The sequence below is a fragment of the Pseudopodoces humilis genome, chromosome 3, assembly GCF_049639895.1.
Source record: "Pseudopodoces humilis isolate 2021_Gansu_Grassland_sample_001 chromosome 3, ASM4963989v1, whole genome shotgun sequence".
Taxonomy (NCBI): Eukaryota; Metazoa; Chordata; class Aves; order Passeriformes; family Paridae; genus Pseudopodoces; species Pseudopodoces humilis.
Window position 1 is genome coordinate 65,713,469 of NC_142202.1, and position 14,019 is coordinate 65,727,487.

General features: G+C 39.2%; 1 protein-coding gene across 1 annotated transcript in view; it reads left to right on the top strand.

The window, feature by feature from the left end:
* Window positions 1-8,647: 8,647 nt before the first annotated feature.
* The window catches only part of ROS1 (ROS proto-oncogene 1, receptor tyrosine kinase), a 70,678-nt gene continuing 65,306 nt past the window's right edge, over window positions 8,648-14,019 (top strand). Inside the window, exons 1-4 of the mRNA XM_088052940.1 lie at window positions 8,648-8,829; window positions 10,506-10,559; window positions 12,416-12,475; window positions 13,152-13,178. Of these exons, the coding sequence (XP_087909066.1) occupies window positions 8,707-8,829; window positions 10,506-10,559; window positions 12,416-12,475; window positions 13,152-13,178 (264 nt within the window). The 5' untranslated portion in view covers window positions 8,648-8,706. The remainder of the gene's footprint in view (window positions 8,830-10,505; window positions 10,560-12,415; window positions 12,476-13,151; window positions 13,179-14,019) is intronic.

Below are 14,019 nucleotides of genomic sequence, written 5' to 3' on the forward strand. Positions count from 1 at the left end.
CACTCGGGAGCACATGTAGGTAATTTCACATTGCTTTCTGCTGGTTGCAGCCTGGATTTGGTGGACCAGGAACCTTCACTTACTTCCTTGCATCTTATGCCCAGTATTTTTTCTTGATGTTCCTTGTTCTATGTTACTGTCCCATATTAGAATATTTTTTGTTGTTGTTGTTGTTGTTGCTTTGATCTGTAGAATTTCATTAATGAAATAAAATGGCAAACACTGAAGCAAAGGAAACAAAAACAGCATGACAGAGATACCATAGTCAGAAAATAATATTTGCAGACAGCCATTCTACCAAGTGAAGGCTAACTTGTTGCTGCATAAAGGAAATATTTGTAGCTGTTTTGTTTTATTAATCTTATAAAGACATACCTAAAGAGAATTCCTCATATGTATTATATTTATCTGAAAAATTCATGTGAAAATGCAGTAAACTATTTTTTCTGGCATACAGACATTGAAGTGTACCTGCCTGGGCAGTCAGTCTGTGCACTTTGAATCTCCACTAAATTAAACATTACTGCTTAGTAGTCCTGTTTGGGCAGAGTCTCTTTCTTCAGTTTAGTTCTTGGACCTAATCTAAGATACCTTGAAATTACTGGGGGAACCTCTGTTGATAGCAGTGCCAAGTGCTCCTTTGGGCCCATGCTTTCTAGATTCTGATGCTGTAATATATTAAGATGTTGCTGTATCCAGCTCTTCACTCTCCTCAACTTCTGCAGCTTGCAGAGCAATGGAAGACAGCATGTGTCTGCACCTCATTTAAATTGCTGTTAGGATGGGTATCCACCAGTACACTGGACTGAGAACACAAATGCCCAGGGAGGTTGAAGGATATGGTCTTAATCTGTGGATTACTACAAAAGGGCACATTAATCTTTTTTCAGAGAATAGTTTTTCTCTGGTTTGTAATTTAGTAGAAATCCAAAACATGTCTGGAAAGTAATTTTTTTTAAAAAAACAACAGATAAAAACCCCAACCAAGCCAGAAGAATCTCAGAAATAATCTTAGTTATTGATTTAAAATAATTCATTCTCTCATTTTTGGTATAGAGATATTCTGGTTTTAGTACATCCCTTTCTTCTTTGAGCTCCACGGAGTCCTTTCAGCCTTAGGAAAGGCATATCATTGTGCTTGTGCATGTAAGTAATAATGGAAAAATAATGTACTTTTTATAAACCAATCTTTATTGGTTTAAATTTAATTTTAATTTCTTTAATTAAATCTTTAATCTTGGGAGCATAAACATATGAACATGTATGACATTCCTTGTTTAATGTTTCTCCTGTCTTAGCTTGCTCTACATTGAGGTAGTGTTTGTCATTACAGCTTAAGCATGTCATTGTTCTGCAAATCTTTTAGGAGTCCAGATGCACTCACAATTAAAGGCCACCTCTTACTATTTGTGTTATCATAATGCAGAGAGAGGTCACTGCTCTGTTGTGCAAGATCACATTCAAACATGTCATGAGCAGCAGACCCTGCTCCCCAGGCTTCCCTCTGTTAAGGGACAATGATGTATCAGACCTAAATTTAGTTAACAATAGCAGCTGTTAGAGTGAAGGCTCAAACCAGCTGGGTCAAAGGGTTCCTTTCTTTGCCTTACTTCCCCTCTTCCTGGAGCTCACCTGATGTTGTGTACAATTGAGTTGGGTACAATTTGCTGAGGTAGCAGAACATCTTGACCACAAGGTGAATGGCCTTCCGCTGTGCTGCGGACCTGAATTAGCTCATTAGAGGATCAAAACAGCACCAGAGCTGCTGCAAGGGGGAGGCAGGGATCACACTGCTAGGACAGGGCAGGAAAACAGATCTGGGACCATGACAGGGAATGTCAGGGCTGATGTCCTTCATGGGTGATAAATCCTCTCGGCATCGGGGTGCCCCTTCACTGGCAGTGTGCGGGTGTAGCTCTGCGTGCCTGTCCCCTCCTTGCTCTGGCATCTGCCCTACTTCTCAGTAAAGAAAACTTCCTGAGGAAGGAAACTTCCCTCAGCTGGAAGGAAATTTCCTCAGCAGAAGAAAATAAAAAAGCTGGTTTAACACCCAAACCACCATCTTGCTGTGATTCTGTCAGCATGTCTGTGCCAGCTCGAGGGTCAGCACATATGGCTCTGGGCAGATAATACTTAGGCTGTTTAAAAGCATTGCAATTAATTTAAAATCAATACATCTAAATCCAAATGACTGCTGCTGTAGTCAATGGAGTTGGCAGACTCAGTTCAGTGGCCTTTTGAGATTCTTAGATGATCCCTCTGGTTCTCAGCTACTGGTCCAGAAGGGCAGGGGTTCCTCCTGGGGGGGTGACACTTGCCAGCCAGGGTCTGAGGGCACACTTGGGATGCCCAGGCCTTCCCCTGCACCCAGAAGGGCAAGGAGCAGACTTGTGTTAAGTCATGGCAGCTGTTGGTGTTCCAGAGGAGTTTGAAACCCTTGGAGGATAAAACCTGTAGTTGACTGGGTTGCCTGTGGTTTTGGTGCATTTTAGCGAGCCGAGACAAAGTGTTGTCTTATCCACAGCATTTACCTTTTTAACTGTTCTTGCAGGTGGAAAGGATGTGCTGGATTACCATCCCCAGGATTTCTCCTGATGGTAGATCCCAGCTAATTATGGTCTTTCCAGGGAATGTTTCCCTCTCCTTCAGAAAAGAAGGGATCAGATATATCTCCAGCTGTTTGCAACAAGCCTGTGTTTTAGATAACATCCTTAATTTTTTTCCTGCTACTATGAGGAGATTTGCTCTTGCTTGTGTGGAGAGGACCAGTGTCAGTGCTTGTACCCAGAGATACTGCCCAGTCAAGGCAGGGAATTTAGGGAGGGAGAAGGACTGGGACTCTAGATACCTACCAAAAGGTTAGTGAGCAGTGCATCCAAACAACGGTCCAGCAACACACTTTCTCAGGCTGGAGACTGAAATGGTCAAATCCAGTCCCAGTTAATTCCTGTCTCCATGGTGGGCACTGTTGCTTCTCAGTTTGTAAGGAACTCAAGGCAGATGGGCTCACTTCTGGGTTGCTGGATAAGCAATTCCTTTTTATGGAACTACTGGGAAATGAAATGTTCAGGTATTTGGGAATGCCATGGAAACCAGGAGGCGTTAGAGGTAGAGATTTTATGGGAGATGTGTATGCAAACTGAACGTCTGACTGTTCTGAAGATCTTTACAAAGATCATGTAATCTGCACTACTGCTTCTGCACCTTTTGTCTTTTTCTCCTAATCTTGATTTTATACCTTACACACTGATCTACATGCCCAGAACCATAAGTCACTCCCTCTGTGGTATGCAATCTTATTTCCTTCTGTTTCTCTCTAAAACCCTTTGCACATCTTTTTCATGCAATCCTCTTCAGACATCCTGCATCAGGCCATTTTACACTCACACTCTTGCACTGCCTGCCACTAGTGTATGTTGAAATTTAGTTTTCTTCAAATTTCAGGCAACACATTTGATTGGTAATAGTCAGGAGATTTCTAATAGATAACACAGTTGAACAAATCACTAAATAGCTTTGCAAATACCTTGCCAACTCATCCTCTTTGAAGCACTATAAAAAGAAGTGCAAGATTTACCTACTTAACAGTGAGCTTTTTTTCATTGTCTCTCCTAATGTTGTGTATGATGATCACACTAATAGTTTTATAAGCCCTAATATATTATTTTTCTTTTAGATTTGAATTTTTTAGCAATATATTTATAGATCCATGTTGCCCTTTAGCATGCCTTATATTTTCTATCCTGGCCTAGCTTTTACATCTCTTCCTGTTAATCTCCACAGCTCAAATTTGCCTGGTCTGAAATCCATCATTGTGCATCGTTTAATGAGACATTTCTCCAGTCATCATTACTGCAGATCAATAGAAGCAAATCCCTGTCTCCTGACTGGTTTAGCTAAGGATCTCATGCATGACTGTCTTTCCAATTTGATCCAGTTTAACAGTCTGTTTCTCCCCCCCTTCCCAACCCCACTTCTTTAATCTGCAGAGATAGATATAAATCTTGAGCCAGACTACAGGGGGTTTCTCTTGTATGGCCTTCCCTCTGTTTGTGCACAGCACTCCCTGACCGACTGGCTGCTATTGCCAGACAAACAGCTGTCTTCGCAGTTGCACCAACAAATAAAAGGGGAAGGAGGGAGGAGTGGGCAGTGGAGGGAAGCTTTTTGTCCTAAGGGTCCTTGTTCACTTACTTGACTAAGAAATTAAAAATCTAATGGGGGCCCATTGCCAGAGGGAAAATGAGAATAATCTATGATCTTTGCAAAAGAGTGAATATCCATCATCACTTAGTGAGTGCTTCACATCAGCATATCTTTTCAGGATGACCTCCCCAAGATGAAGAAGGTAGCAACTGATAAGTAAAAGCTGAGATTTTCCTTTTGCTTGCTCTGCCCTGTAGGCTGGTTGAGGGATTGACAGTCTCTGCTTTCTCACCTCTCCCAGCTTCCCTTCCCATCAAGATAGGACTCATGAATGGTAGTCTATCTTCAAGGAAATTTTGGTGCTGTGTGACTGGACACAAACAGCTCAGACTGGACACAAACATCGGTGGGCTTTGGGTGTCCCCCTGTCTGTCTCAGCCATCCCGTGTTCAGTTTTTGTTGTCCTGCCGACTCCTGCTGTGTGCTGCTGTATTGTGAAACTGTGCACAGATTGTTTAAGTGGCAGCACATAGACAATTATTTCATTTGATGAGATTTTAGGTACCTGACTCGAATGTGTGAGGAGATTAAAATTAGTTTGCTGGAGTGGGAATTACGTTGAGTAGTTTGGTTTGCCTTTGTGGTGGAGATTGCTGTCACAGGGGCAGGAATGATGGCACAACTCCAGGACTGGGTCATCTGGGAGCTGACCATTTGAGAGCTTTTGTCCTGTACTATTTAAATAAGCTGAAGCTGCCATCGGTTTATGTTAATGTGTTGAGCTGTAACCTTCTGGCAGCCCAGGAGGTGTTTTCCACCTGATCTTTCTGGCTGTATGTGCAGCAGCCTGTGACTGTGCACTGAGGTGAATGGTAGAGGAGGCTACCAACCCACCTTGAGCCAATAGTTTTAATCTTCTGCTGTAAGTGCAGCAAAGCACTAAAGCTCAGTGTCTTCGATCCTCAGTCTGCTTACATTAACCATTCATGTATATGTATGCACAGTCATGTGCATGCACATGTACAGGAAAGGTTTGTCTTTATGGATCATGGTAATTTCAGGTATAAAGAAGCTGTTAGTTACTCACTTTACTAGCAGTAATAATTTACATATTTCTCCTCAAGGTATGATAACCCTTATTCATTGCTATCAGGGCTGACCATTTGTCTGTACATAGTTCTATTTCTCTTAAAAGAGACTCAAAAGAACTTGAAAGATGAATCCATGGTTTGTAAAGAGCTCTGATATGTACTTCTGTCTAGGTAGGGAATTGTGATCAAGTTTTCTTTTCTCTGATTTTCTCTTCATTCTCAGTCTTCTCCTTTGCAGATGTGCTGGTCAACAAACACACCTTCCTTTAGCTGGTCTTTGTGATAAGGGAAATTATATTCTGTAAGGAGATTTATAATATAAAGGACAAGGTTTATTAATGATATCTCACAAGATTTGGATCCCTAGTTCCATGTCAGGGCACAGTGTTATGGAAGGGATGTACTTATAAATTACGCTTAATGCTTTGTCATTTACAGATATTGCAAACAGTCCTTTTAAAGTTTGGCTTCTAAAGCCCATAAGTACTCTCTTCTTATAGAAATTCTGAAATTCAGGTTAAAAATCCAAAGAGTCAAGTGACTGTTACTATTTGTTCTCTCAATGTGTTCAGAGGAAAATAAACAAGAAAGGAGATATTTCAGTGCTTTTTTCCATTGAAAGTCGTGGTTTATGGGATGTTAGAGTGACACCTGGTGGAAAACGGTGTTTGTTTAAGAAAAAATTCTGCACCATTTGAGTAGTTCGTTTGAATATTGTGTTTAATATTTCTATTTTATTAGCTAGCTGTAAGAGGTAGAGCCCATTTGTGTGAGGCATGTGTGCACTACTTCTATGTGAGTGTGCAAAGACTCACTGACAAGAATTATCCCTATCAGTAGCAGCCAAGCTTTCCAGCTACAAGGGGTTCCTTATGTGTATTTGATAGTAACCAAATTTCCTTGTCTGAAAAGCCAAATACTGTTTTGTTATTATTATGGTGGTGTGGGCTTTTTCTTCAGACTTTAAGATGCACCACCTGGATTACATTCCTCACCAGGTTCTTAATTTGGTGGAGTCACTGTCCCTGGAAGCATTTAAGAAACTAAGAAACTCCTGGACATGGCATTTAGTGTTGTTATTATTATTATTATTATTATTATTATTATTATTATTATTACTGCTATGGTGGTGTGCAGTCAAAGGCTGAACTCAGTGATCTTGGAAGTCTTTTCCAACTATAATGATTCTATGGTTCTGTGTTTCTCATCTCCCAATGCTTCTCCCTATACATGCTGAAAAAACACCCTAGGTATCCTAACAAGCAAAAAGTTCCTTAAAAAAAAATGAAAACAAATTAAAAACCTATGTTGACTATTTAAATGCCATTGAAAGATTTTTTAGAAAAAGTTATAATTTAGGCATATTTTTTTACCTGCACTACACCTAAGTTAGTAAGTTAAATCCATGCTAGCCAGCATTCTTAATCCTGAGTGACCATGTAGATCAGCTGTTGAACTCTGCCTGATTTTGATCCACATCAGCATAGCTCAAATAATATCCAGGAGCAGTTTGAGATATAGTAAATCTAAGACCCATTGCCCACAAGTATTTCACTCCTCTCTTGGATTATGAGAGATTTTTCAAGTGTAGATGTGATGTGGGTTATCCCATGCCACTTGCTAGGTTACTGATGTTTATATTGAATTTAGTAGTAGATCTACAAGACCTAGAGGCCAAATCCCAAAGGTCCTAAATGTACTAACTATCCAAAGCTAAAGTTCTTTGCCTCAGGAAGAAATTGCAGCCTTCATCTGCCTGTCACCAGCTTCTACTTTATGTTGCTGGTCATGTGAGCTCTGATGAAACTTCTTCAGCCAAGATGAGCTGGATTAGCAGAGACCTACTATTTAAGCAGTAAGACTAAACTGGCTTATTTTGGCTGGATCTAAGGAGCTCCTTCTTGAACAGCTTTGCTTATGGGCTGGAGTGGGGGCAGAATCCTTCTGGAGTGGGGAAGTGAGAAGCAAACTGGGCAGTAATTCCCCCACACCTGCATAGCTGAAAGCAAATCTCACCCTAGATGAGCCTTCCTCTCATCTGGAAGTTCCCTTGAGTAGTGGTGAGGAGACTGAGATAATGCACAAGGAAAGCCCCCAAAGCTTTCCAGGACAACTGAAGGAAAAGGAAGGAATCTGGTCCTAAAAGCCTTCCCTGCCTTGGACCACTTTGAGCGAAATGCTTCCCGACATACATTGTCTGTCTCCAGCCAGTCTTTCCCTTTCCTCATGCCTTAGTGCATTTACTCCTTTCACTGCACGGACAGAACAACACAGGGGATTGTACTAGAGCCCAAGTCAGAAAAAACCAGTATCAGGTTAATGCCAGCAAATTCACCTCTGCTGTTGCTGGATTAGTGTTAACCAGGTTCTCAGCCTGTTTCATTGCAGAAATGTTTCATTGGCAATTGAATGGGGCTTGGAAAGGTATGGTGGAAAAACAGGTACCCTTTCTAAGCAGCAATCACAGGATGTGCTAGCCTCAACTGATCATCAGAATGCTGTATTATTTATAAAGTAGCACATTTGATTTATAGTGAGTAATACACATGCACAAAATGGCATAACATTTGTATACATACATATATACATGTGTATGTAAGCTGATTTTCTACTGCAGAATTACTCTGGTACAGCTCAGATGTGCCATAGACCAGGACCTGGATGTGTCTTAAGCTTGACTTTCCATGGACCTCTTTAACATGAATCTTCAACTTTAGGTAAGACTCTTCACCACTGTTCAAATCAGACACATGATTTATCAGTCACCTTCATTTTTCTTCCATGATAAGGATGCAAATTTACTTTGTTTTGTATGTACAAAGTTGTGCCTCCTCATCTAGAGAACCCCTAGCAAATTGGCTCTGGTTAGTTTGTGTCTAGGTTGCATCTGAAGGCAGACACAGGTCTGTTCTGCATGGAATTTTGGTGTGGAAATGGAACATTTAGAAATAGTCATTCAAAAAAAGTTTAATTAAAATTTTTGCCATGTCTGATATGACCAATGGTGTTCTAACAAAGTTATTCATCATCATCAAAAAATTTTAGTTGCATCCACATAAAAATATTTAGAAATAGCTTAATCTAGTCAAAATTAACATTAGGCTATTTTTTTCCCACCATTTCCCTGTTTCTGTGTGCTTTGGAGCACCTGATTAAAAGCATTGCACTTAGTTTCCTTTTTACGTTAATGATATTTGTGTAAGTAGACACACTGACTTTCATTGGTCAACCCTTTTGTTTCAGTGGTTTAATAAGAAACTATGAAATAGAGGTTGCGTAAATTCAAGACAAGTGCTCCAGGAAGCTGGGAAGTTGTTGAAGGAGCAGAGTGTAAACAAGGATTCAAAAAGTATTTTAATGATCTGACATGCAGAAATGTCACAGTTGCATCTCCATCACCTAGACTAAAAGGAGTTTGTATGGCCAAGTCAAGGGAAGTGTCAGATTAATAGATGAAATTGTTTGAGTTATGAAGAACACTTGCCTGTGGGATTTCCTGCTGAGAAGTCCTGTTGCTTTTTACTGTCTATGGATTTCTGCAGTGTACTGTGCTTTCTCAAGGAATTGTCAGAACTTATGTACAAGTAACCTGGTAAGTTTTCAAAATCATTTTAAGTACAGATTGTTGTTAGCACTACAGGAACTTCGTATTATGTATCAAAATTACTCTACAGAATGTGCTTTACTAAGAGCAGAATTTGAGAATTAATGTTTACCATTTGAATTTATGAAATCTGATAAGGAACAAATCCCACTACTCTGACTCCATGCAATTACTATAAATGATAGACCCTTCCCAGACCCTGGAGGGTGGGGAAGATAAACTTTTATTCTTTCAGTTTATTCACTTATTCATTTCAGTCTAGTCCAGGGCTTTTTTTATATAATTGAGGAAAACTGTAAAGTCACAAGAAGTTTCCTTTCTGTGACACACAGAGCCGTCCTGAAATTAGTTGCAGCTTAATTTTTAAGTTAGCTGGTTTTAATTGTGGCTAATTCTGTAAGTATTAAAATTAGTGATAAGATCCTTAGTTTTATACTTTCTTAATATTCGTTGGAATATTGTGCAAGACATTCTAAGAATGCAAGACAAAGATAAACAAAACCTCTGAAATCTAGACAATTTTTCTGCCTTCAGTAGTTGCCTTCATGTTTTTATTTGCCAGAAATATTGATGTGTTTTAGAATACTGTGTATATTTGCTTTGTAAAAAGGACATTTTGTGCCTTGGTGCTAATTGTGGAAACCTGCTGCAGAGAACTATCACCTGATCTATTTTATTTCATATACTTGCTTGACAGTTCCTTTGAAACTATTTGGAGCTCTTGCACCAGTGAAAGAGTTAATTGCTTTCTGATGGAAGTCTATCATGCAATGATAACTTTAATGGGGATCCTTTGATTTGAGTTTAAATTAATTCAGAATAAGAAATAAGTTGCTCTTCTTTTCAGCTTTGAAAGACAGGGAAATCACATTTATGTTCAGTGAATGTATTGATTCAGGTGTAAAAAATATAATCTTTGAGTCTGAGAGTTGTAAATCTTATTTTTCTCCTCTGGTCTACTTGTGTTCGATTTTTTTTGGTGACAGCTTTGATCCTCACTATTGTCATGCTGTATGCAGTGTGCTGAAAATTTCTTCCTGAGAATTGTTTTATTAAGGCTGCTCTTACCTGGTTTCAGGTCAAAAATTTAAGAGCTGCTATTCAGCTTCCCTAAGGTTGCTGCATACATCCTCAAATCATTTGCACTTCAGTGACAGTGATAGGTTTTGCACACTCTGAATGATGTGAAAAAACAATTTGCTGGAGAGCACTTTTGGTAGGAGAGGAAGGGTGGTGGTGATCACCATATGGCTGGGTAAAACTCCTTCAAGGTGGCCAGACAAAAGGCATTTAGCTTGAAGGAAGGTCCTTCATCTCCCAAGAGGTCAAAGCCACTTGGCTTTGTCATTTAAGCCCAACATATTTGTGAAGCATTTGTTATTGACTCAGTGAACCAGAATGGGGAGGTAAGAGCCAAATTCCTACCTCAGACAAATTGATTCACACCATCTGATTCTGCCAAAGTCTTTGAAGGTATCTCTGAAATTAATCTTGAGTGAGAAGCTACTGGTGGTTCAACAATAAATTTCTCCAGATGAGGAAACATCAGCCGAAGAAAATTTGGTTTACAAGGAGCCAATAATTTAATGTGTTTTAATCAAAGAATTTTGGGGAAATATTTTGATTCTCTTAAATGATTAAAAAAATGATATATTTTCCTATAGGGAGGAGAACTTGGAATTACTAACCTTTGCAATGTTAGTGACATCACTGGAGCGGTGAGTAATGGTTTACTTTGTTAATTACCAACATTTTATGTTCCTGCTATTTGAATACAATGGATACAATTCTATTTTCAAAGACTCCATGAAAATGTGCACAGTTGCCTGTCTAGCATAAGTCACTAAGCTGAGTGGGTAGATTTGGTTCAAATTATTAGAGACATGGCTACATATTTTTTATTTAAAGAAAATGTGTAAAGGATGATGATCTCTGCTGTGAGTTATGTTCACATTTGTGATATACAAAGTTCAAAACCTTTCATTTTTGAGACAATGAGTCAAAGCTAGTGTCGCCTCCAACATGCAAATCATTGAGACTGTCTTATTCAGTTACCTCTGTACAGTTAAGTAGTTTATTTTATTTTCTCAGTGATTCAATGTAAGAAAACTTTTAACTGTTGAACATTTAGAGTTCTCTAGGATTTCAAATGGTTGTGTCTCTCATGGGGGCTTAATGTGAGTTTTCCATAGGAGCATTCTTGGAGGATTTCAGCTGATGTCCTAGTTCATATTGCAGATGCAATTCAAGCTGGTGGTGATGAATGACACAGAGAATAAAAATTTTCAGCTCCCCTGAAGCTGCTGAATAGAGCTTAAAGACTAAGTGGCAAAAAGAAAATATAAAAGTATGTAAAGGTATGCATGCAGGATGATAAGCATGGCTGGAACCAGTGGAGAAGCAGATAAAGAGGACTACAGTGGGGTTTTTGCAAGTTATGTAGCAAGAAGCAACATCACATGGCCAGAGAAAAAGTTCAAGGAAAGGTCACCTTTAATATTGAAGCATTCACTGAATATGGCCACCAGAGACCCCTCTTGATAAACCTTCAGGACCATAACAGGACTTCCAGTAGGAGGCAGATACATGAAAATTAGTTCTAGGAAAGTGATGTTAATGTATTAGATGAGAAACACATTTTAATGAATATGTATGATTATAGTGGATAAATACTTTGTTGTAAAGTCTCACAATACACACAAAAGTATGGAAATGTCCTTCTGAGTGTCCTGCACAGATAAAGAATTCTGGGTTTCTAATGGCTCAGATTGTGTTAGAAAGTTTTTCCTGCCAATTTCAGTATCAGTGATGAAGAGTAGTGGGGAATTCAGTCTTCAGTATTTTCCACACAGACTAGTGGCAAGCAGCCTCTCAGCACCTCATATCTAGTGAGGCTGGGCAATTTATGATGCTGGGGCCATAAAAGTCTGCGTTGTCATGACAATACATAGCAAGGTTGACTCACCTGTTTAAGTTTCTGAGTATCTTTGCTCAGTGTTATCAAATCTTCGCTATATTTTTCATGAGGCTTTGCAACACTCAGTATTAGTCTTCTGCTTGTAAAGTTGTTTCAGCTTCCCTTTAAAACGAAAAACCTTCACAACCACTAAGAAGTAGATGGGACAGCATAAACAAGAAAGGTCCAACATCAAAACTGAATGACATAATATTTATTACTTCTCTGTAAACTCATGGATGGTTTTAAAGCCAATGCCTATTGGCGAGCACATGTGGGACGGCTTGTGCTGAACAGCTTTCCTCTGTGCTCTGCTGTCCTGCACACTGCATGTCTGCTGCTTCTGCACAGAGAACAAGTGGTGAAATAAAACTGGGAGGATGGGAGTGCTGGCCACATCATAGCCAGCTGAGTAAACTCATTCCCAGAACAAGACTGAGTTTGTTTTCCTTTGTATTTGGTTTTGCATTAAGAAGGGCACTATATAACATAATTCTTTTACTGTAGGATCTGACCCTTATAACACCCATATCTTTCTTTAAGGTAAGATGATTCTGGAGTATCCCTTTAGAATTCTGCTTTCAAAGTCATTTTTAAAGCCATCCTCTGTCTTTGCAGTGTACACAAGGATGTCAGTTTTGGAATGCAACCGTGCAAGCCGACTGTCCACTGAAATGTGTGAGTATTACCTGAGCTTTGGCTCTATAGCATTTGTTTCCAGCCTGTTGAGTATCTTATCCAATGGCAGACATTCAAAATCCAATCACAGCAGTGTTGCTACCAAAAGATGTAATGTCTACATTTTTTCTCAGTTCCTTATAAATTCTGATTTGGGAAATTAGTAATTCTTATTATGCAAGTTGCCTGTAATCTCAAAGGTTTTCATTGAGTTTGTCAGAATATATGTATTTTATGGTTCATTAAGCTCAACACAGATTTTTAGACAGTGAGAATGCACTAGTGCTTTTCAGGATTTTACTCTACTGGGGCTGTTTCAGAGTTTCATGCAGATGTAAATGAAGCACATGGCCCTCAATAGATTGATTTCTTGTTTTTACTAAACCAGTTGGATGAGAACTACCATTGGTTTGGGACAACTGCCATGACAACTTTTAAACTTCTCATTTTTCTGCATCTCTTGAATATCTGAATCTCATTCAACCTTAGCATCATGCTAATGCTGACTTTCTGTTTTTTCAAGTGTGGGTTTTCCTTCTTTCATTATTTGACAGTGATAAGGTTTTGTAATGTACTTTCACTGTAAGAAATTCTAATAAATTGGTATTATCAATTTGAAATACTCTGTGATTATATTTATGCTAACCCCACATTTTATTAATTTGTTTCTTGGCAGAATGAGACATACACTAGAGCATGTGAGGTAAGTCAAATACCATCAGAGCAATACAAAAAAAAAAAAAAATCACTATTTCCACAGTTGCTATATCCACACAGTGGTAGGAAATGCAATGTAGATACACACACTTATCAATTCAGATCTAATTGTTTTGTACTCCCTAAAGCTGAAGAATTAATTATGTACCTTTTCAGCATGGTGAGCAAGGCCAGGTTTGCATTAAAAACTGCTGTGTGACAAAGAACGTAGCTGTAAAGAAAGAAGACTTATCTCGGTATTATGAAACAGGACAGACCTATGCAAACCATGTTCTGCACTCTCACAGAGTGTTGTCCATCCAGTTTTTCATTAATTCCATCAAAGACTGTCCAGAGAGAATGCTTGTTAAGGCTGGTATGATACCAGCTTGGTGAAAAGTGGGAACAAAGAGTGGGAGCTAGAAGACAAAACTCTTGACTGGATAGAGAGTCTAAATTAAATAAAACACAATGTAGTAAGGGGCAACACAAGGCCCTTTAGAAAGAGATCTCAAGTGGGGAGTGCTGTAGATGGACTGGGGTTCACAGTGATGAATATGGGTCAACCAAGTGCTGGTAAAGAGATGGGCCCTTTCAGCATGAACAGAGTGCAGGACAGGAGGGTGGGGATGAGATGATTGAAAGATTGTATTTGACACTATTGAGACCAGGATGAAGGTTGCTCCCAGATGGAAGCAACACATTTCAAGGAGGTGATGGAGGAGTTGGAGAGAGTCACAAGTAGAACACAAACCCATTGGCAACCTGGAAATTTGATTGAAAGGATTTTTTTTTTTTAATGCTTTTTTTAGTCTATCAAATTGTGATGATGACAAGGGTTTGCTAAT